The 23,407-nt window shown below is 34.3% G+C and overlaps 1 protein-coding gene across 7 annotated transcripts in view; it reads right to left on the reverse strand.

The window, feature by feature from the left end:
* The window catches only part of IPP (intracisternal A particle-promoted polypeptide), a 43,148-nt gene that overhangs the window by 18,167 nt on the left and 1,574 nt on the right, over positions 1-23,407 (reverse strand). For 6 of the 7 annotated variants that reach the window (XM_037021946.2, XM_073233850.1, XM_073233851.1 and 3 more), the window contains exons 2-7: positions 21,690-22,023; positions 17,354-17,785; positions 12,485-12,640; positions 10,702-10,869; positions 7,522-7,659; positions 6,952-7,074 (exon numbers count right to left, since the gene is read on the reverse strand). In XM_037021946.2, coding sequence (XP_036877841.1) covers positions 6,952-7,074; positions 7,522-7,659; positions 10,702-10,869; positions 12,485-12,640; positions 17,354-17,785; positions 21,690-21,981 — 1,309 coding nt within the window. In that variant the 5' untranslated portion in view covers positions 21,982-22,023. Of the gene's footprint in view, positions 1-1,030; positions 1,925-6,951; positions 7,075-7,521; positions 7,660-10,701; positions 10,870-12,484; positions 12,641-17,353; positions 17,786-21,689; positions 22,024-23,407 lie in introns of those variants that run through there. The other variant, XM_073233852.1, reaches the window with a different exon arrangement.

Raw genomic sequence — 23,407 nt, forward strand, 5'->3', positions numbered from 1 at the left:
TACTTGAAACGAATGGCTCTGGCAGTCTATAATTATTTTTTGAGTGTCTAGTATTGTTTCTCATGTTCTAAAATGAGGAGTTGGAAGATATAAAGAATGGCATTTTATGAGCTAAATGGCAGTAAATTTGGGTTCTAGCTTCTGCTTTGCCCAGTAATCAGCTCTGAAAAGACTCACAACATTCCTGATCTTCAGCTTCTTCATCTATAAAGAGTTTTAAATAGATACTCTCCAAGATGCTTCTATGATTTTAGATGGTATGATGTGATTTATAAGAAATACATATTTGGTCATCTGAATGCATCAGAAAATATAATTCTCCATGTATTTGGTCTTTGTCCACAGTACCTGGCATAGCTTCCCAATCTCTTGGAATTTCCTAAGTGCTAAAAGTGATAAAGGTATTTTAATTATTATGTTCATGAGGCGACTTTTGGAAAGCTCCTAATAATGGGGGCTGGTTAAACCAACCAAGTGATTAGAGGTTGGAACTTTAGTCCCACCCCCTGACCTCTGGGGAGGAAAAAGAGGCTGGAGATGGAATCAGTCCCCAATAGCCAATGACTTAATCAATCATGCCTATGTAATGAAGCCTCCATAAAACCCCAAAAAGACAGGATTCAAACAACTTTAGAATTAGTAAATACATGGGGATAATGGGAGAGAGAGCACCTGCAGAACATGGAAGTTCCGTGCCCCTTCCCTATATCTTGCCCTAAGCATACCTTCCATTGGGCTGTTCTTAACATCTTTTTTTTCCATTAAGGCACAATTGATATACAATCATATGCTCAGGTTTCACATGAGCAATACTGTTGTTACTACATTCCCCCTTATTATCAACTCCCCACCACATACCCCATTAGAGTCACTGACATCAACATAGTATGATGATACAGAGTCACTACTTGTCTTCTCTGTGTTACACTGCCTTCCCTGTGCCCCCTTATATTATGTGCACTAATCATAATGCCCCTTAATCCCCTTATCCCTCCCTTCCCACCCACCTTCCCCAGCCCCTTTCCCATTGGTAACTATTAGTCCATTCTTGGGTTCTGTGAGTCTGCTGCTGTTTTGTTCCTTCAGTTTTTCTTTGTTCTTACACTCCACAGATGAGTGAAACCATCTGGTACTTGTCTTTCTCCGCTTGGCTTATTTCACTAAGCATAATAATACCTTCTAACTCCATCCATGTTGCTGCAAATGGTAGGATTTGTTTTCTTCTTTGAATAATATTCCATTGTGTGTATGTACTGTATCTTCTTTATCCATTCATGTACTGATGGGCACTTAGGTTGCTTCCATTTCTTGGCTATTGAAAATAGTGCTGTGATAAACATAGGTGTGAATATGTCTTTTTGAATCTGTGTTCCTGTTTTCTTAGGGTAAATTTCTAGGAGTGGAATTCCTGGGTCAAATGTTGTTTCTATTTTTAGCTTTTTGAGGAACCTCCATATTGCTTTCCACAATGGTTGAACAAATTTACTTTCCCACCAACAGTGTAGGAGGGTTCCCCTTTCTCCACATCCTTGCAAGCATTTATTGTTGCTTGTCTTTTGGATGTTGGCCATCCTAACTTGTGTGAGGTGATATCTCATTGTGGTTTTATTTGCATTTCTCTGATGATTAGTGATGTGGAGCATCTTTTCATGTGCCTGTTGGCCATCTGAATTTCTTCTTTGGAGAAGTGTCTGTTTAGATCCTCTGCCCATTTTTTAATCAGGTTATTTGCTTTTTGGGTGTTGAGGCATGTGAGTTCTTTATATATTTTGGATGTCAACCCCTTATCAGATATGTCATTTATGAATATATTCTCCCATACTGTAGGATGCCTTTTTGTTCTACTGATGGTATCCTTTCCTGTACAGAAGCTTTTTAGCTTGATGTAGTCCCACTTGTTCATTTTTGTTTTTGTTTCCCTTGCCTGGAGAGATAGGTTCATGAAAAAGTTGCTCATATTTACATTCAAGAGTTAACATACTTTTACTAAACAACATGTTTCTCTAAGTTCTGTGAGCTGCTCCAGCAAATTAATCAAACCTGAGGACAGGGGGTTATGGCAATTTCTGATTTAAATAGATAGTTAGTCACAGGTAAGAACCTGGGCTTGCAACTGGTGGCTGAAGTAGGGAGGTGGGTGTGCAGTCTTGTAGGACTGAGACCTTAACTGGTGGAATGTGATGCTATCTCTGGGTAGACAGTGTTAGAATTGGGTTAAATTCTTGGACAACTGGCTAGTGTTCAGCAAACTGCTTATTGATGGTGAGGGGAAACTGCACCCCCCCCCATTGGGTGAAACTGAGTCAGAACACCCAATTTAGATGAGAACATAATGATAAATACAGCTCACAAACATGGTGCTGCTAATGCACCCTGGTACCAACTCAGGGCCCTGGGGGCTGAGGTGGGTACCATCTGGATGCTGTACACAGCCCTGCTTTGCTCTCTGTGTGTAAATTCACAGACAAACATGAATGGATAACAACACAAAATGATATCAGAACAGTGGGAATCAGCAATTTTGCACAGGAAGCTTTGGGAGATATTGTTTACTGTAGTCTGTCTGAAGTTGGGACAAAATTGAACAAACAAGATGAGTTTGGAGCTTCGGAAAGTGTGAAACAGCTAGTGAACTCTATTTTGCTCTATCAGAAGTAACTAAAATTAATGAAGTGCTTGCAGAAAATTCAGGACTTGTCAACAAATCTTGTTATGAAGATGATTGGCTGATCAAGATGACACTGAGTAATCCTTCAGAACTAGGTGAACTAATGAGTGAAGATGCATGATGAATACATAAAATCTACTGAGTACCAGCAATGAGACAGAAGCGGTAATTAAAAAACTACCCAAGAGCAAAAATCCTGGGCCAGATGGATTTACTGTGTAATTTAATCAGACATACAGAGAAGACATAATACCCATTCTTCTTAAAGTTTTCCAAAAAATAGAAGAGGAGGGAATACTCCCAAACTCATTCTATGAAGCCAGCATCACCCTAATACCAAAACCAGACAAAGACCCCACCAAAAAAGAAAATTACTGACCAATATCCCTGGTGAACATATATGCAAAAATACTCAACAAAATATTAGCAAACCAAATTCAAAAATATATCAAGAGGATCATACACCATGACCAAGTGGGATTGCTCTCAGGGATGCAAGGATGGTACAACATTTGAAAATCCATCAACATCATCCGCCACATAAACAAAAAGAAGGACATAAATCACATGATCATTTCCATAGATGCTGAAAAAGCACTCGACAAAATTCAACATCCGTTCATGATAAAAACTCAACAAAATGGGTATACAGGGCAAGTACCTCAACATAATAAAAGCCATATATGATAAATCCACAGCCAACATCATACTGAACAGTGAGAAGCTGAAAACTTTTCCTCTGAGATCGGGAACAAGACAGGGATGCCCACTCTCCCCACTGTTATTTAACATAGTACTGGAGGTCCTAGCCATGGCAATTAGACAAAACAAAGAAATACAAGGAATCCAGATCGGTAAAGAAGAAGTCAAACTGTCACTATCAGCAGATGACATGATATTGTACATAAAAAACCCTAAAGACTCCATTCAAAAACTACTAGATCTAATATCTGAATTCAGCAAAGTTGCAGGATACAAAATTAACACACAGAAATCTGTTGCTTTCCTATACACTAATGATGAACTAGCAGAAAGAGAAATCAGGAAAAGAATTCCATTCACAATAGCATCAAAAAGAATAAAATACCTAGTAATAAACCTAACCAAGGAAATGAAAGACCTATACCCTGAAAACTATAAGACACTCTCAAGAGAAATTAAAGAGGACACTAACAAATGGAAACTCATCCTATGCTCTTGACTAGGAAGAATTAATATTGTCAAAATGGCCATCCTGCCCAAAGCAATCTACAGACTCAATGCAGTCCCTATCAAATTACCAACAGCATTCTTCAATGAACTGTAATAAATACTTCAAAAATTCATATGGAACCACCTAAGACCCCGAATAGCCAAAGCAATCCTGAGAAGGAAGAATAAATTGGGGGGGATCTCGCCTCAACTTCAAGCTCTACTACAAAGCCACAGTAATCAAGACAATTTGGTACTGGCACAAGAACAGAGCCACAGACCAGTGGAACAGAACAGAGACTCCAAACATTAACCCAAACATATATGGTCAATTAATATACGATAAAGGAGCCACGGACATACAATGGGGAAATGACAGTCCCTTCAACAGATGGTGCTGGCAAAACTGGACAGCTACATGTAAGAGAATGAAACTAGATCACTGTCTAACCTCATACACAAAAGTAAATTCAAAATGGATCAAAGACCTGAGTGTAAGTCATGAAGTCATAAAGCTCTTGGAAAAAAACATAGGCAAAAATCTCTTGCACATAAACATGAGCGACTTCTTCATGAACATATCTCACATATCTCCCTGGGCAAGGGAAACAAAAGCAAAAATGAACAAGTGGAACTATATCAAGCTGAAAAGCTTCTGTACAGCAAAGGATACCATCAATGGAACAAAAAGACATCCTACAGTATGGGAGAATATATTCATAAATGACAGATCTGATAAAGGGTTGACATCCAAAATATATAACAAGCTCATGCACCTCAACAAACAAAAAGCAAATAATCCAATTAAAATATGGGCAGAGGAGCTGAACAGACAGTTCTCCAAAGAAGAAATTCAGATGGCCAACAGACACATGAAAAGATGCTCCACATCACTTGTCATCAGAGAAATGCAAATTAAAACCACAATGAAATATCACCTCACACCATAAGGATCGCCACCATCCAAAAGACAAACAACAACAAATGTTGGCAAGGTTGTGGAGAAAGGGGAACCCTCCTACACTGCTGGTGGGAATGTAAACGAGTTCAACCATTGTGGAAAGCAATATGGAGGTTCCTCAAAAAGCTCAAAATAGAAATACCATTTGACCCAAGAATTCCACTTCTAGGAATTTACCCTAAGAATACAGCAGCCCAATTTGAAAAAGACAGATGCACCCCTATGTTTATCGCAGCACTATTTACAATAGCCAAGAAATGGAAGCAACCTAAGTGTCCATCAGTAGATGAATGGATAAAGAAGATGTGGTACATATACACAATGGAATATTATTCAGCCATAAGATGAAAACAAATCCTACCATTTGCAACAATATGGATCGAGCTAGAGGGTATTATGCTCAGTGAAATAAGCCAGGCAGAGAAAGACAAGTACCAAATGATTTCACTCATATGTGGAGTATAAGAACAGAAAAAACTGAAGGAACAAAACAGCAGCATACTGACAGAACCCAAGAATGGACTAACAGTTACCAAAGGGAAAGGGACTGGGGAGGATGGGTGGGAAAGGATGGATAAGGCAGCGGGGAAAGAAAGGGGACACTACGAGTAGCATTTATAATGTGGAGGGAGGCACGTGGAGGGCTGTGCAACACAGAGAAGACAAGTAGTGACTCTATAGCATCTTACTACGCTGATGGACAATGACTGTAATGGGGTTTGTTGGGGGGGACTTGGTGAAGGGTGGAGCCTAGCAAACATAATGTTCCTCATGTAATTGTAGATAAATGATACCAAAAAAAAAAAGTCTATTGAGGAGTGAAAATGGAACCCCTAAGTAAACTAGTATGAAACAACTTAACCTAGTACAGTTGTCTTATAATAGTGGTGTTTAGAGAATTTTAAATGGCAACTCCTAGCAGTACCAATAGAAAAAGAAACTACTTTAATCAATGCTGCAGGAAGAAAATACCCCTTAACTTTCTAATGATTGTAGATGAACTCAATATTCATCTTTCCCACAATACCCTATGATTTTTAGGCAAGGCAACAGTTATGGTATTCAGAGTTGCTAAATTTATCTGTTTGACAACTAGGTATAAAAATTATGTAATTTAAGGATAACATTGTTATCTTAAACCTTATATAATATAATTTACTTATATCTATCCCTGGATTTGGGTCAAAATATTTAAAGATATTTCTATTGGGGATACCTGGCAGTGGAAAAAAGTTTTTGTTTTATATTTCCAGATGAAGAACAATATTATCCTAATTTTGCAATATACTGTGTTTGCTGGTGCTGTTTTTATACAGTGAAGCAACAGCCTTGCAGGAAAATAAGTTTAATAATGAAAAATCCTGCATCTTCAAAAAATAATAATAAAAGAATAAATACAAATAATAAATACAAATAAATACAAAACAACTAGAAATCACTATAATATTAAACAAGAGAATATACTTCACACCATCTAATATGAGCATGTGGAAATATGAGAAGATACTCACAAAGCAAAAAGAACCTGAGGTGGGTACAGAGCAGGCTGAGTTGTCATCTAACAATGGGCAGATTGCTTCCCATTCTGAGGGAACATATAAATCTCTCCAAAAAAGAATCAGGTTCTATTTGACAGTGCTCACTAATTACCTCTCAGGGTACAGAAGATAATTTAAAAAATGTCTGCACACCATTCTAATACACAAAACATTTTTCAATTCAAATCTGTCATAGTGTTATATTGGGTGGACTGAATGTACCCTGTAAAAAAACACTGAAGAAGCCCAAAGGAAGAGACTGTGAAGATTGTTTTTGATAGTCTCTCCTTACTCAGAAATACTAAGGCCTGCATGGGAGAGAAAACGACAGGAATGAATGACAGTTTAAATGCTTCTTTTGCTTAGTCAGGTATTTCTGCCTATCTGGAATTTTAAATTCTAGCTGTGTTTATTTTGGAAAAAATAAATGATTATTTTGGCAATTCAGAAATAAAAATAAAAGATTAAAAGCAGAACTTCCATACTGTGTCAGTCAATTCTAACAGAGATAAAATATACTTTTGTGAAAAGAAAGCCTCAAGCTCAGTTTTAAAAAAACATTTTTTCAGGAAAAATATTTTTAAAGCAATTACCTTGTATTTCACAACACCCAAAGTAGTAGCGTGACATAGCCATGTTGCCAACTACTTCCCATTTATTTTCATCAGGATCAAATCGTTCAATGGTGTTCCCTATCTCAGCTCCAACCCATCCACCTGTAACCAAACACATGGACCACAGGGATTATTTGTCCAAGATGGCATGAAAAGGTAGAATTTGTGAGTAGAACTCGAACCCTTTCACTCTCTGCCTAGTTCTCACTAGAGATTTAAAAACAAAACAAACTTCAACACATTGCACAGGAAATATGGTACTTTGCAATACCACCTTTTGCAACAACTTCTACATATTCAGAATGGCTATCCCAATAATGAGATTTACCTAGTTAGCTAAAGTGCTTCACTAGACATTTCATCTATATTTTATCTCCATCTCCTTCTAAGAACTACATTCATAATATGATCTAAATAGTTCTATTTTGACAATAAGAATTTATAAAACTGAAAAGACACAAGTTTCTTACAGGAGGGAAAGAAGATTTCTAAACTAATCAGAATCTAAGAATTTAAATAATATTAGATATCCTTAAACAGCATAATTACCCAAAGCATAGATAGCCCCATAACACACACACACTCCTAAGCCACAGCGGGGGTGATTCATTGAAGCTGCAGTTGTCCACTGTTTAGTAACTGGATCATAGCATTCTGTACAGTCAAAAATCATTGAATCCTTTTCACCTGAGTTAAATAAGAGACACATATGGGAAGGTCTGTTAATGTTAATAGCCTGGAATCATAGTACAATATTCAGTAGCATTCTGTGTTGTCAGAAATCCAGCTATTATATCTGATTTTATACTATGCATTAAAACTCATTTGCCTAGCAAGTGTTATTTGAATTCCATTGCACTGTCATTTATTAAAACCCACTTAATAAAACAAAGGCACAATTCCTGTGTCTATTTCTAACTCTTCCACCCAAACAATCCATGTAATTTTTGAGGATACAATTTGCATTTACCATTTCTGTGTTTTTTCATGTATTAGTTTAGATAGCAGGCCCTGGAACAATTTGAGTTTTAATATAATCCTTATCTAGCAACAAACAGAAGATAAAAAATTTCTTTATAGAATTTTAAAATATACTATACCTAGGAGTAAGTCAAATCAAAGATTGTACAAAACCTCTATGGATAATTTATAAACTTTATTTAGATAAAATTTTAAATTAAGGAATATTTAAATAATTGATTATCTGTATCATGTTCATTAACTAGAAGTCAATGTAAAGACAGTTATCCCCAAACTGATTATAAACTTAACATAATCCCAATTTATTGTGTCACGATACATATAACATAAAATTTACCATCTTAACCATTTTTAAGTATAGAGTTCAGAGATGATAAACACATTCCCACTGTTGTACTGTCATCACAACCATACATAACCATAACTCTTTTCATCTTATAAAACTAAGACTATACCCATTAAACAGTAAGTCCCCATTCTACCCTCCCCCTGCCTCTGGTAATCACCATTATTACTTTCTGTCTTTATGATCTTGACTTACCATGTACTGCATATAAGTGGAATCACAGTATTATTTTTAAAAACAGATTTGATGAACTGATTCCAAAATTTGTATGAAATACAAAGGGTCTAGAATAGCCAAGCACTCCCAAAAGAATAATGCGAGAGAAACTGCCCTATCAGTAAGCTTATCAGACTTAAAACAGAGCTATAGTAATTAAGGTAAGGATAGACAAACCAATGGAACAAAAATGAAATTCTAGAAACAGATCCACACACATATGATTACTTGATATATGAGAAGAGTTCGCATTACACAGCAGTAGGGAAACAAAACTCTTTTATACTGGGACAATTGGTTTTATATAATGGGTTAAAAAGTGAAACTGGATCCCTAGTCATACTATCCATAAAAAATTACAGGTGGATTGCAGACATAATGTAAATGGAAAAACTAAAATTTTAGAAAACAATAGGCATATAACCTTATGATTTTGGAGTAGGGAAGGAGTTCTTTAAAAGATGCAAGAAACACTAATGATAAAGGGAAAAAATGTTGGCTACATTAAAATGAAAAACATCTGTTTATCAAAAGATACCACAGAGATAGTGGAAGATGAAGAGGCAGAGTAGGAAAAGAAAACGTAACACTTTGTGAGGCCTAGACTCCTGAATGTATACAAAACTACTATGCAGAAAAGAGTTAACATAGCAGGCCTGAAATTACCTATCCTCAGAAAGGCTGCAGTCTGGGAATATAGCTAGTAGACAATTCCTATACTGCTATAAAATTTCCCCTAGTTAATAAGAGTAGCTTTTTGCCTTGATGAAAATGTTCTAAAATTAGATAGTGGTGATGACTGCACAACTTTGTGAATATATTAAAAACCACCAAACTGTACACTTGGTGCCATTTGGTATACTCTATATAGTGAATTTTATTGTATGTGAATAACATCTTAATTAAAAAAAAATAGTATTTAGAGTATTAACCCAGATATGTATGTAGATGGAAATAAGCCAAATTATTTTTGGTGAGCTATCTCTGGGTGGTATGATTATAGAGTATGGGTGATTTTTATTTTCTTTTTCACATACTACAATTTTAGCAATATTTTCTGCAACATCTGAATTACTTTGATAATAAAAAATATTTTTTAAGTTGTATATTAAGAATTATCTTAAGATAGCAATGTTGATAGTAATAGTCAGCAAACTCATATAACATTTTGAAAGGGCCCCTGTAAGTATCTTTGTAGCATCAGAAAATGGGATACATATATATGAAAGTGTCACAAAGGACACTGTGAGCCTAGGTTAAATGGAGAGTTCATACAATGAAACTATCCATAACTGCCAAATGTACATTAAAAGAATTATTAAAGTTCTAGTCAAATAATTATATAGAATTATGGTCTTTATACTGGAAGTTATTGCTTAAAATTCTAGTTTCTTTGTAGGGATTTTCAGATACACCATGACATTTACTGATTTAATGAACAGTTTTTGAGTGACAATTATGTTCCGTCTAAGGCATAAATAAAAATAAACCCTATATCCTCCTCATTTTTAACTGACAGTATTATAGTCAGAAACTAATACAAATTTTTGATATATAAGTTTTAATATTTAGATTGATCCACAGACATAAAGCAAAAAAGATTAGCTGTAAGGGTTATAAATGATCTACCTAGGCCTGTTGCTATAAAGACAAATTATCTAGCAGTATAGACTGATATTAAAAGTGTTAGCACTATTTCTATTTAGAGCCTTCTTTGATATTTATTTCCTTCCAGCATTCAAATCCTTTTATTTAGTTTTATTCATTAATCATTTTAAAATTCAAAAGAATCATTTCAGAAAACAAAGTGATTTCAATCAAGAAATATATTCCAATGTCTAGCTGACTTGGTTTTTATATATCCCCCTATCCAGATAACTTGGTTAATTAAAAATGATTTGTAATGTAGCTTTCAGAATTAAAAAAATTTTAATCATAAATGTTGACCTCATATTTGGTCATTGTTGGTGCATTTTTTATAAACAACTCATTAAACCCAAACCTAAGTATTCTGCCTTATGAACAATCTTGTGCTTCCTTTTTCTTTCATTTAATAATATTTATTGAACACAACTATATATATATATATATACCCATAGTACCTAGCAATATATATAAGGCACATAAGAATGTAGCCAGCTTACAGCTAGAGATTAATAAGGGAAATAAGACATTTTCATTGTTACCTCCAATAGCATAGACCATCCCTCCCAGAACTGCTACTCCCAGCCCACATCGAGCCTGATGAAGTGAAGACACAGTGGTCCAGTACTGGCTAAAAGTGTCAAAACGTTCCACACAGCTGAGGGCTCTGCTGTCACTCCAACGACCTCCCTGCAACCGAGTATATCCACCTGAACAAAGGAATGAAAGGAGATACAGGGCAAATCCTTTACCGTTACATATGGTAATGGTAGTACAAGAAAAATCTAGCCCTCTACATCTAGACATTCAGCATAACTATTTCATAACAAGGAATAAGTGTTTCAAAGCTTGCCATATATACATATATTATTCTCAAATGTGCCATGTCACAAAAGATTATGGTTTAAATGCAATAAGATTAACAACAGTGTTCTACCACCAAGTTTTGATTATAATATCATGTTAGATAAAACATAAAAGGAGCTGATTTAGTTAGGATCATCTGTCTAGTAAGGAAGTTTCATTATGACTTCTATTAGTATCTTCTTCAATTAAAAACAGAGACTTGACAATGGAATATTATTCAGCCATTAAAAGAAAACAAATCCTACCATTTGCAACAACATGGATGGAGTTAGAAGGTATTACGCTCAATGAAATAAGCCAGGGTGAGAAAGACAAGTACCAAATGACTTCACTCATCTGTGGAGTATAACAACAAAGCAAAACTGAAGGAACAAAACAGCAGTAGACTCACAGACTCCAAGAAGGGAGTACTGGTTACCAAAGGGGAGAGGTTGGGGAGGGTAGGGAGGGTGGGGAGGGAGGGAGGGAGGAAGGGATTAAAGGCACCATAATTCACAATCACAATATAGGTAGGTTATGGGAAAGGCAGTACAGCACAGAGAAGACAAATAATGACTCTTTAGCATGGTATTACACTGTTAGACAGTGACTGCAGTGAGGGGGTGGGGACCTGATAACTATAAGGGTGAATGTTGAAACCACAATGTTGTTCATGTGAAATTTCCATAAGATTGTATATCAATGATACTTTAAAAAAAATTGAAAGGCAACCTAAAAAAAATAAGTGACTTGAAATCCTTGTTTGATTGCACATCCCATCAGTGTAAAACAGACAATTTACATGTACTCAAAAACCATGTGTTTATATAATATATATAGAAATATACATAGAATTATATACAAATTATAAATTATATTATACAGAAAGTATACATAAGTTATATATGAATCTGGGTGATCTGTCTATATATATATATATATATATATATATATATATATATATATATATATATATAGCACATATTGATAAGGTCTAGGGCTTTTAAAAACAAAAATGACAGGTTTTAATATGTTCATCTGACACTCATATGGATTATCCTGCACACCCGTACTTTGGAGACCACTGGTTCCTACCATCCCTAATGATCATCTAAGACACTGTGAATTGTTAAAAATTTTGAGATTCACTTTCCTTATTTTTCACTAGAATTCAAAAATTTTAACTTTTAACATTTAAAGAAATATTTCTTTAATCAGTTACTTAAGAATAGTTGGGTAGTCTGAGAACCCAGAGATTTAGATTACAGAATAATAGAAGGTAAATAAGTAGCTATTTATTCTTAGATGTGTCCATTGTATTATATAAACATAATTTATAAATTTGTAGGCTGCATGTGAAATTAAGTATGTGCCTGTTTGACATATTTACATATTCTGATGTATAATAACAACAGCATATTAAAAGTTTTTGATCCTGAAAATAAAGATAATTTATATTACTTTTTAAAATGCTCTCACCTACTACATACAGGTACTTTCTTGCTTTCTTCCGAGGTCGAACCTTAGATGTCTGCAGGAAACTACAGAACTTGTTCTCTTTGGGAGATTTGCACACCTCACAGTACTCTTTCAAAAGTGTTTGCAATGCAACACGAAGATTAAAATCAGATATTCCTAAAGCAATGTTTAAAAAGATAATGTTTTAGTGAACTTTTAAAGAATATTGAAAAAACATGTCTCCATAAAGATAATACACATTTAACAATGAAAAGATAAAAACTCATCATCAAACAATGGAGTTTTTTTCCTACAATACTAAATTTTATTTTTCTCATTGCTACTAACAAATATACTTTCCTTAAATCAAAGATTGTTTTTAAAAATATGCTTCATAATATCCCCTTTGAAAAGACATGTATGAGAATTTCTAAATAAAAATGGCAAGGTGAAACAGGATCACAATTATCTAACAAAATGAAAAAATAAAATAGCCCAAAATTCTATACTTACAACCTAATAGCAAAAGGATATAAAATTATTTTATAAACTTTAAAAAGTGATAGTCAAAACAAGAAACAAAAGATTCTGATAGGATGAGGTCCATCTCCTAAAAAGACATTCAGCATGACTAGATAAGTTGTTCCTGCTCCAAAGTGCCTATGCTAAGGAGGTGAATTGGAGATGAGTCAAGCTGTGTCCCACTTGGCAAGCCAAAGACCTCGGTCCCTGAATGGGCATTATTTTCTAGTTTGCACAAAGGCACCATATATGCTAGCAAGGGACTGTGTCCAAACCTTGTACATCCCAGAAGCAATATTGAGGAAAGAAGGCTAACTTAACAAATTCTGCAGAATTCACGCTAGTAACTGATAATTTGAAGAGAGGCAGCAAGAGCAGGTAAGCAGAACTGAGAAGGCAAAACAAAACCACTGAAAGAAAAAACTTTTAAGGACCATCAGTAAAGGCAGAGAGGATCACCAGAGATGCCATCTAACCACAGTGCTAACCAAATTCCACACTGATGAGATACATCCTTAGCTAGATTAAGTAGGCCCTGACACAAGGTCAGTAATAGGATCTTACAAGAGCAAGCTCAGAGCCCAGATCGCCAGGCAAGGACCTCGGCCTTGGCCGATATCTATTCTTCCATCGTATTCATGCCTCAGGCTAGAAGTGGTAAGAACACAACAAATAGACCTCAAATTTTATATGGGAGAAACACAGTAGTTACACTAAGGTAGAAAGGGTGTCAATGAGAATTAATTCTGACATTATCAGAGCAAACAGGTTTGAATAGAGTCAACCATGTCAAGCAATATATCAAGAAATAGCAATGTAACTATTAAAATATATCCCAGGAAAAAGAAGGTAAAGATATTGAAGAATTCAGTCTAGAAGAAAATATTAGCCACAGAAAAAGACTCTATAAATGCTTCACAGGATAGAATTACTTAAAAATATAGATCCCATTAAAAAAAGAGCTCAAAAACAGAATGAGATGCATTTGCTAAGGAAGCAGAGTGAGAAACTGAAATAATGGTAATGAAGACTCAATAAATTAGAAACAAGAAACAACAGATATGACTAAAAATCAAATTAGTGACTTGGAGTAAGGATTTATAAAAACTGTGAATACACAGCAGAAGACAAACTATTAACATTAGAAGATGATAAATACGAAAGACAAAGAAGTTCCAATAAAAGGGTGAAGACTACCAAATGAAACACTGGAAGTATTCTGAAATTTCATACTGGAAAATTTCCCCAAAGTGAAGAAAAAACTGAACCTTTAAAAAGAAAGGGTATATAATCTAATGAAAAATGACAAACTTTAACACAAATTAAGAATAACAGAATAAGTGAAAAGTGTTAAAGATTTTTAAAAATAAAATATTATCATTTCCTAATAATTTGAGGATATTTCAGAGAATATAGCTTTATCTTTGCTTCCTGAAATAACTGGTCAGTTATTACTAATTAATAAAAAAAATGAGAACTAAGGTTTTGAAACTGTTCTCATAGTTTAAAAGTGTGTCTGGGTGCTAATCTTTTATATAAACTGATGCTAATCTTTAAGAATCTTCAAAAATCTTTAAATCTTTTTTTTTAAAAAGGAATAATTAACTTGATAATGGGGGTATCTAGTAACCACAATGTTGCCCGGGTGATTTTATATTAATGATACCAAAATAAAAAATAAATAAATAAAGGAATAATTTAAAAATTCTTTAGGCGTCAAAGTAGAAAAAGCAAGTGATTAAAACACAAACATGCCTTACAAGGTTCAATGGAGGGGAGGAAGGAGTAGCGTCGCTAACTTAATATTCTGCTCACCCAAACTGTTGTTGAATTTAAAAAGCATGTGAGAATTCAGGAAATACAATAATCATAAGCCTTTCTTGAAAATAGTATTTGGTGATAAAATCCAGTCAACTAAACAATGAATCAACAAAGAAAATTCATGAATAAAAAGACTATGGTTGAAAAACAGGTAGAGAGCATCAAATCCATTTAAATACAGACAAAACCAGAGTTTGGGAAACCATGACTGAAAAATAAATCTATATAACAGTATAAACCTTGAGTGGAGGGGTAGGAAATAAAATAACAATGTTAATTACCTCATTTTTCTCAGAGCCTGCACTGTTTAAAACTGAAACACAAAATGAAACCTATGATTTCATCTTTTAATGATTTTCATCTTTTGTCCTTAACTCTGTACGAACTTTTTAGAATGACTATTTCTTGGGATAAAGAAATATTTATCTCAAATTAGTTATTACTTCTACTTTTTTTCCTTGTTAACTTTTAGTAAGATTTAAATACATTTCTCTAAAATGCAAGAAACAAATGTTATCATATAGCTAATATTATTAAATTCCCTGAATTATTCCAGTGTTAAATCCAAAAACTATACACCAGGAGAAAAATCTACACAAGTCACATAATTTAACCATTAACTAATGGTTAAGTCTTTTGCTCCCTTTCTGAATTTTGTGATAGTGCCTCATTATTTTTCTACATAAATCGCCCATCTTTCCCCTAATATGATCAAAAAGAAGTTTCAAAGCTGAAAAATATTAAGGTTGCTCTTTTAAAAATCTTGCATTTACTTCTCCTTTAACTCCTTGCTGTTTCACTCCAGTGAAACACCTTTAGGTGATAACAATTGAGCATGCTCAATATTAGCAGTACAAATACTAAAAAGCTGTAGGAAAACATGTTCCAATTCTAGGGAAACTTGTCTTAATCCTAGCAGAGGAACTTTCCTTTAGCACTCCCTCTGTATCTTCTACATTTGGGAAAAGCCAACTCAACCACTAAAGCTTCTGTCCCACTCCTAAATTCTCACATGATTCATGAAAAAATGTGTATGGATATCTCTCTGTTTTGTTTAGCGTTTAAATACAATTGTGGAGGGAGGGGTTTAAATACGTACATACATACATACAGTTGCAGATTCCTTATTTGTGAATACATCTATCCATTAAAATGTATTTGTAAACCAAATTAATATTTCTGATGCTTTCCCTATCATTCATGGGCATGCCACAGACTGGCAAAAAATTTCAATCACCTGACATGCATGATTCCAGGTGAGAACGGACAAGGTGACACTATTCCTCTTGTTTCATCTATTCTATATAAACAAGTGTCCTTTTCAATCTACTTAGTGCCATGTTTTTCACATTTTTATGCTTTTTGTTGGTGATTTTGGTGTAATAAGGGCCCCAGAGCCTAATGGTGAAGTGCTGTTGTCTAGTGTCCCAGGTGCAAAAAGGCTATGATGTGCCTTACAGAGAAAATACATGTATTAGATAAGCTTCATTCAGCGATGAGTTACAGTGCTACTGGCTGTGAATTAAATGTTAATGAATCAACAATGTATATTAATTAAGGTGTAGACAAAAACACACAGGAAACAAGCTTATATATCAATCAGTTGACAAAAATGGGACAAGAAGCTTTTAAGAACTTACTCTGCATTTCCCCTCGGAACAATGGCTCAATATTTGCCAATTCACTGATAATGGCTAATTTATAGAATGTATCTACTGTGAATAATGAGAATTGACTGTATATGCACTAATATAAGCTATTACTCAGAAAAACCTGTAATTCTGTTAACCTGTAATTCTGTTAACACTGCTAAAAGTGGAGAAAAATTAGAAACCCACATTAAATGTAATTCCTTCACAGATTTATACCTTTAATGCTAATAGTGTATTTCATTTAGAAGATCATTTGTAAAAAAAAAAAGATCATTTGTAATTCAGTCACATTCTCAAGGTTCAATGCATGACAAGGCAAAATCTTCAAATCTTGAAACTAGGTCTAAAGTAGTTTTTAAAAATAAATTTAAACATTAACATTTTTCTAATATAAAGATTAAAAATTTTTATACTATGGTGAAAAGATATGATTCAAAGGCTACTTGAATTTATGATATATTAATATAAAATTCATTTTATAATGAGATGACTTGACAGGATTTATTGAGTTTTGCTTTTGTTTCTATGTTTGACCATTTGTAGTTTCCTCAAATGTCTGTTTTGCTGAATATTTCAGAGTGGTAAGAGGAAATCTTACACTGAAATAATTAGTACCTCAGTGGTATTTTAGCTGTCAGTAATTTAATCTGTAACTCTAATCTCTTGTAGCACTTAATCTCATGAAAGGTATATAAGATTTTGATTAAAATAATGGGTAGAAATACTGAAATACTACAATCTACTCACAAAACACAAAAGTGGTATTTGGCATGTAGCAATCATTCAATAAATATCTGCTATTGAACATAAAAATGAAAGTACCCAATCACATTTAAAAGAAAAAGCCACTGGATAGTTAATTGACTTATTTGACACATGATAACAAAAAAGTTACCTTCTATATACTTTAAAAGCCTCTGAGGAGGTAACAAAGGGAATCGAATTGGGTCTAGCACTTCCACCACATATTTTCTTCTCTTTCCCAGATCTTTCAGAATCCACTGCATTGCAGCTAGGAAGACCTGGTATTCATCCTCAATGCTAAGCTCTTCACTCCGCAAAATTTTGATCAGCTGATCTTTTGTAAGTGCCAGGAACTCTTCCCCACTATGAACCTCTAAGAAATGGACATGAATGTAGTTTTCCGTGAATTCCAAAAGATCATGGCAGGCAATCTGCTCAGAGAACTGAAATATCCCAATGCAGTTCAGTGGATCAATTTGTCCTTTCAGGAATTCACAACAAAGATTAACAACTTCAGTCAACTGTAGCATGTCTGCTGCAACAATCAACTCTTGCACATTATTCACACCTATGTTCACTATACCTAGGAAAGTACAGAGACAAAATAACCAATAAAATAAAAAACAAATATTTGACTTATATTCAAAAGCATTGTATGTAATTCCACTGACAGCTTAGTGTTTGCAGAGTAGATTGATGTTAAGTAAAAAGGTGACAAAGTATTGTAGAAAGAGTGCAAAACTTAAATGATAATGACACCTAACATTTATGGAACACTTACAATGAACCAAACACAGCACTGTTTCATACATTCATTTACCCTTACTACAAACCCATATTGTAGGGCTTCTTCTTATATTTCTACTAAGAAAATAGAATTAGAAAGTTAAATACCCTGTCCCCATGTCACATAGTTAAGTGACTTGAGGGTAGGGATTGACATCAGAGTCCATGCTTTTAACATAAGGCTATATGTATCTGACATTTACTGAGTCACTGGGGAGATTAACATATGGGATTAAATATACTTAAGTAACTATATATATTGCTCTCTTTCCAGATGGCATCACTTTCATGTATTTACATAATGGCTTTTGGAGGACATCAAATAGTCAATTATATTTGGACGTTAATTATATATATTACATAAAAATACCATTATAATCCTCCTACCTAAGAAAGATAAACTCTCCACTTAATCTTACACTTTCCCTTTGTCCCTTTTTTTAAATTAAAGTAGTATTGATATACACTCTTATGAAGGTTTCACATGAAAAAACAATGTGGCTACTACATTTACCCATATTATCACGTCCCCACCCATACCCCAATGCAGTCACTGTCCATCAGTGTAGTAAGATGCCATAGATTCACTATTTGCCTTCTCTGTGCTATACTGTCTTCCCCGTGACCCCCCACACCATGGGTACTCCCTTTGTCCCTTTTGTAACATTCACTCCACTAAATTATTTGTCTAAAGTTATATTTCCAATTATATTTATAGTCTGTTGGGGCAAGGCTTGCTCTTCTGTATTCCCAATGCCTAGCACATACTAGGTTTTCAAAAAAATTTGTTTTAAGTCAATAAATGGCCAGAGATTATGGCAAGAGGAGGAATATGGCTTGTTGAATGCTAAGAGGTTTTCCAAAAGTGTAAGAAATCGAATCTACCATGGGAGCAAATGGTAGTGGCTACAGAGAAAACTGATACAAGACTTACCTGAATGAAATGAGCATTCACTACAAATTTGAAGAAAATCATGGGTTGTGACCTAAAGGGGCTAAATGACTGCTAATGAATAAAGCCAGAGTTACTTAAGAGTAATAAAAAGAAATCCTTATGACTTAATAAGGCTTTATAGATTACAAAAAGCACTTTTACATTATTACAATTTATTTCATTTAACCTTCACATGAATTATAAAGTGCTATAATCCCTACCTTATGAAAGGAAATTGAGGCTCTCACAAGCTCATTTCTATTTTTTTAAGTACCTAATCATTACCTAAAAAGCTCTGTAGAGGCAGAGGCCATGCCTATCTTGTTTGCTGTCTATTCCTAGTGCCTAGCTCAAAAAAACTATTTATAAATATCTGTTGAAAGAATGAATGAATAACTGACTAAAGTTAAATGAAATGCCTTGTATCACATAGCTAATAAGTGGCAGAGCTAGATCACAATCTGGGTTATTTGATTCTAAATTAAGTGCATAAAAATCTAAGGTGAAAAATACCTGTTAAGACCTATTAAGAGTTGTGAATGGTTAATAAAGAACGTACAGACAAGTCCAAAGGAGAGATCAACAGAACAATTTTGCTGCCCCCACATCCCAAAAAAGGAAATGCTATTACAATGAAAATCAAAGAATCTGTTTTTTAAGAACTAATTGTACCAAAGACTACAAAGTTCCCTGTCTAATAAGTAACCAACATTCATTTTCTTTTCATCCTTCTTAACAGAAACTTAATTTTGTTGTTTGTGGCAATTATGCCCTGCTGAAAATTGTATCTTAGCTTCCCTTGCAGACAGAGGTGAATTTTTTACTGAATTTGGCCAACGGAATATAGGTAGCTGTTATTGGGTAGGGCTACTAGAAAGTTTATAAAGAGGACAGACTCATCTGGCAAATCCCTTTCACCTTTCCCTTTTCCTTTTTCCACTGGCTGGATTTCAGTGATCATGATTAGAAGCTACAAGTCAAAGATGGTGAAGCAAAATGTTGGAAGAATAATGGACACTAATGACATCATGAAGTCACCATACCGATCTTGGAATGCCTACCTGTATTCATTTTTGTGGGAAAAAAAATCCCTATCTTAAGCCACTTTGTATCTTTTACTAGCAGCCAAACACTGTTCTTAACTGTTACACCAATTTTAGCCTTCAATATTCTACAATGTTATTACCCCCAGATATGCTCAATAGCTTTTATTTCTCTGGGTTTTACCACTTTATATTTCTTTGATGGAAGTGCTAATCACAAGCGACACAGTGACGATGCCATAAGCATCCTCTTTTATTAAAAGCTCTTGATGCTACTGTCACAACAGAGGTGGAAGAGATATTGTGGCATTTCTTCTGTTTTGCTTAGTTCAACACTACTTCCATCAGATTAATCCGTGTGAATTTAAATTTTGAAAATAATAGAAGCATGCGCATTTATGAAGCAGTTTTTAGTTCACAAAAGTCATTTAGAAAAGTGAGGCCAGGAACCCCTCAGTGTTAATTTGTACATGAGTCAGTAGGCAGAGCTACATCGCTTTCAGCAGATAAAAGATAGTTATTTTTCTCTGTGGCATCTTACTACACTGATGGAGAGTGACTTCATTTGGGCATGGGGGGGACTTGATGATATGGGTGACTGTAGTAACCACATTGTTTTTCATGTGAAACCTTCATAAGAGTGTATATCAATGATACCTTAATAAAGAAAAATAAATAAATCAAAATAAAAATAAGTCACTTTTTATGATCCCCAAATTAAGAGTTATTTTCTGAAATTTTACCAAAAAAGATATGTAACAACACAAAGGGAAATCACCTTTTGTCATTTTCCAGGTTTAAATACCATGCACTAAATAAGCAATACTTTATCAGACCACAGTTATCTCCCATAAGTTGTCCTTAAAGGAGAGCACAGTGTCTCTCAAAACTAGACCAAACATGATCTTTATTTTCAAACATTTTTTCTTGATTATAAGAATAAAATACATTCGCTATAGAGAAAAATATATTCACTATAAAAAAAGTATAAAAATGAAAGTGAAATAACACATTTTCCCACATATACATTGTTTTAACACGTTAGTGTATTTCTTTCTAATCTTTTTTCCAATGTATATTTATGTTATCATATAGGACTTACACTTTACATGTTTTTTTGTGTGCATTTTCTAATGTCATTAAATTATGCAAAAGTTTAAAAAATAAAATTTTGGTTGAAAGAATACATGCTGATTATAAGCATTTTGAAGAAAAAATAGAAAAAAGGGAATCTTCCATATTCCAGTGATAAACTTATCAACATTCTGGTCTTTTTCCTGTGTACAAATACAGACAAATAATTTTCTTAAACAAAATTGGGGTGGTATTTATGTCTACATTTTGTTCATTTAATACACTGTTAACATTCTTCCATGATAGTGTGTGTGTATGTGTATATATATATGTATTTATTTATACCGTATTTGTACCATAATATTTACTTAATCATATAACCTACTGAGGGACAATTAGACTGTATTCAGTTATATACTATCACAAATAATATTACACTAAACATCCTGGTACATAAACTTTTGCTTCTATCACTAATTCCTTAGGATTCCTAGAAGAGGAATAATGGGTCAAAAGTTAAGAACTTTTCAAAGGCTTGTAATAACATTGTCAAATTATTTTCCATATAAGTTAAATTAACTTACATTCCACAGCAGTACATGAGTGATTGCAATATTCTTTACTTAAAGCTACAGGTTCACTTAACATACCTGTGTAAATGAAATCTAGAAGTATTTGAAAGATTCCAGCTTCAATTCCTAGAATCTGTACAACATCCTTTGAGGACTCTTTCATTCCTCCAGAGAACAAAGCTGCAAAGTAAGGACTACTGGCAGCCAAAACCAGCCGGTGAACTTTAAAGGTTTCCTTCCCAACTTGCAACTGCACATCACAGAAATGCTGTTCACTTCTCATTTTACTGATCCGGGCCAAGATGAGTTGGGCATGTTTATCTGATGAAAAAGGACTATCACCAGCCTTGGGATAGCCCTCATTAGCCATGATGATAGATCAATTAAAAGGACTGTCGCCCATAATCTGGTCCTGAAAAACAAAAGAGAGCGACCAAACAACATATTTTTGCTTCTAACATGTCTTCTATTCATACATATATCAAACATTCCCTATTTGCAAGGAGCTTATACTTAGGGACATAAAATACATATGAAACAAAGACTAAACTGTGTGGTACTATTCCTAATAAGGTTTCAAACGGAATAAGTAACGGGGCCTAAAATAATTGGAGGATGATTCAACAGCAGAAATGGGACCTGAACTGGATACTGAAAGTTAAACAGTATTAAAATGAGGAGAAGGCATAAGCCCTCGGAGTAGGGTAATGAAAATAAGGCAAGGCACAAAAGCATAAAGTTTTTGTACAGTGCAGTGAGGAAACACATAATGCAGCCAGAATGCACTTTAAGAAAGCAATTGGGATCAGACCAACTGTCTGTTTAAATCTTTCAATTTATATACTTCCCTTAGTACATAAAACCCTTCAAATCTCACTCACGTCTGTCTATCCATTCCTATCTCCTATAGTCTTCTTTGTTTTTGTTTTAGGAATTAACTTGCAATTTATTACTAGATATCACTGTTCCTCAGCTGTCCCTTTACAAGGATTTTTTAAAACTGAAGTATAATTAATATACAATATTATATTGGTTTTGAGTATACAACATAGTGATCCCTCCTATACTCTTCTTTGAATTTAATGGTCCTACAAAACCTAATAATTTGCAGCTCTCTAAAAATGCCTCTGTAATGGCACTCTTCTCCACCTTTTCCTTTGCATCTTTGTTACAGTTCAAGACTGTTCAAATAGTTTCTTCCAGGAGCCCTTCCCTGTTCCTCTCTCCTTTGGGTTTGGTGCACACCATAAGCTTACCTACTTTATAGCCTATATTACACTCTACCGTGTCAGATACTCCACCACCCTACTCCCTCAAAACACATACAGGACTCCCCCCTCCCCTCCGTCTCTCCCACTCTCTGAAAGGTCCTTGAAAGGCAGTCCTTTAAGGGCAAGGACAACGTTTTATAGCTGTAACACCAGTATCTTACATGTATCAAGTTTTCAAATGTTTGTGAAAAGAATGAGTACAACTGAAATAACAATACTGGCTTAGGTTTTTTTTGTGTTTAACTCTGATAGTATTTCCACACATTATACCAATTGTAGGACTCACAAAAATTAAAGGCTAATAGAGAAGTTATTGTTACTCAAAATAAAAAAGAAGGAAACTGAAACTCATAGTTTCCCAAGGACATTAGTGTTAGAGTAACAGCAGTTTCAGTGTTTGAATTCAGGTCTTACTCTAGATTTTGGTCTTTTCCCACAATCATATGCATAGGAATTATTAGGCCAGGTTATAAAGGGCTTTGAAACCTACACAGAATTTGGACCTGAGCCTTTATAGGTTCATCT

The sequence above is a fragment of the Manis javanica genome, chromosome 4 (assembly GCF_040802235.1).
Source record: "Manis javanica isolate MJ-LG chromosome 4, MJ_LKY, whole genome shotgun sequence".
NCBI classification, from domain to species: domain Eukaryota; kingdom Metazoa; phylum Chordata; class Mammalia; order Pholidota; family Manidae; genus Manis; species Manis javanica.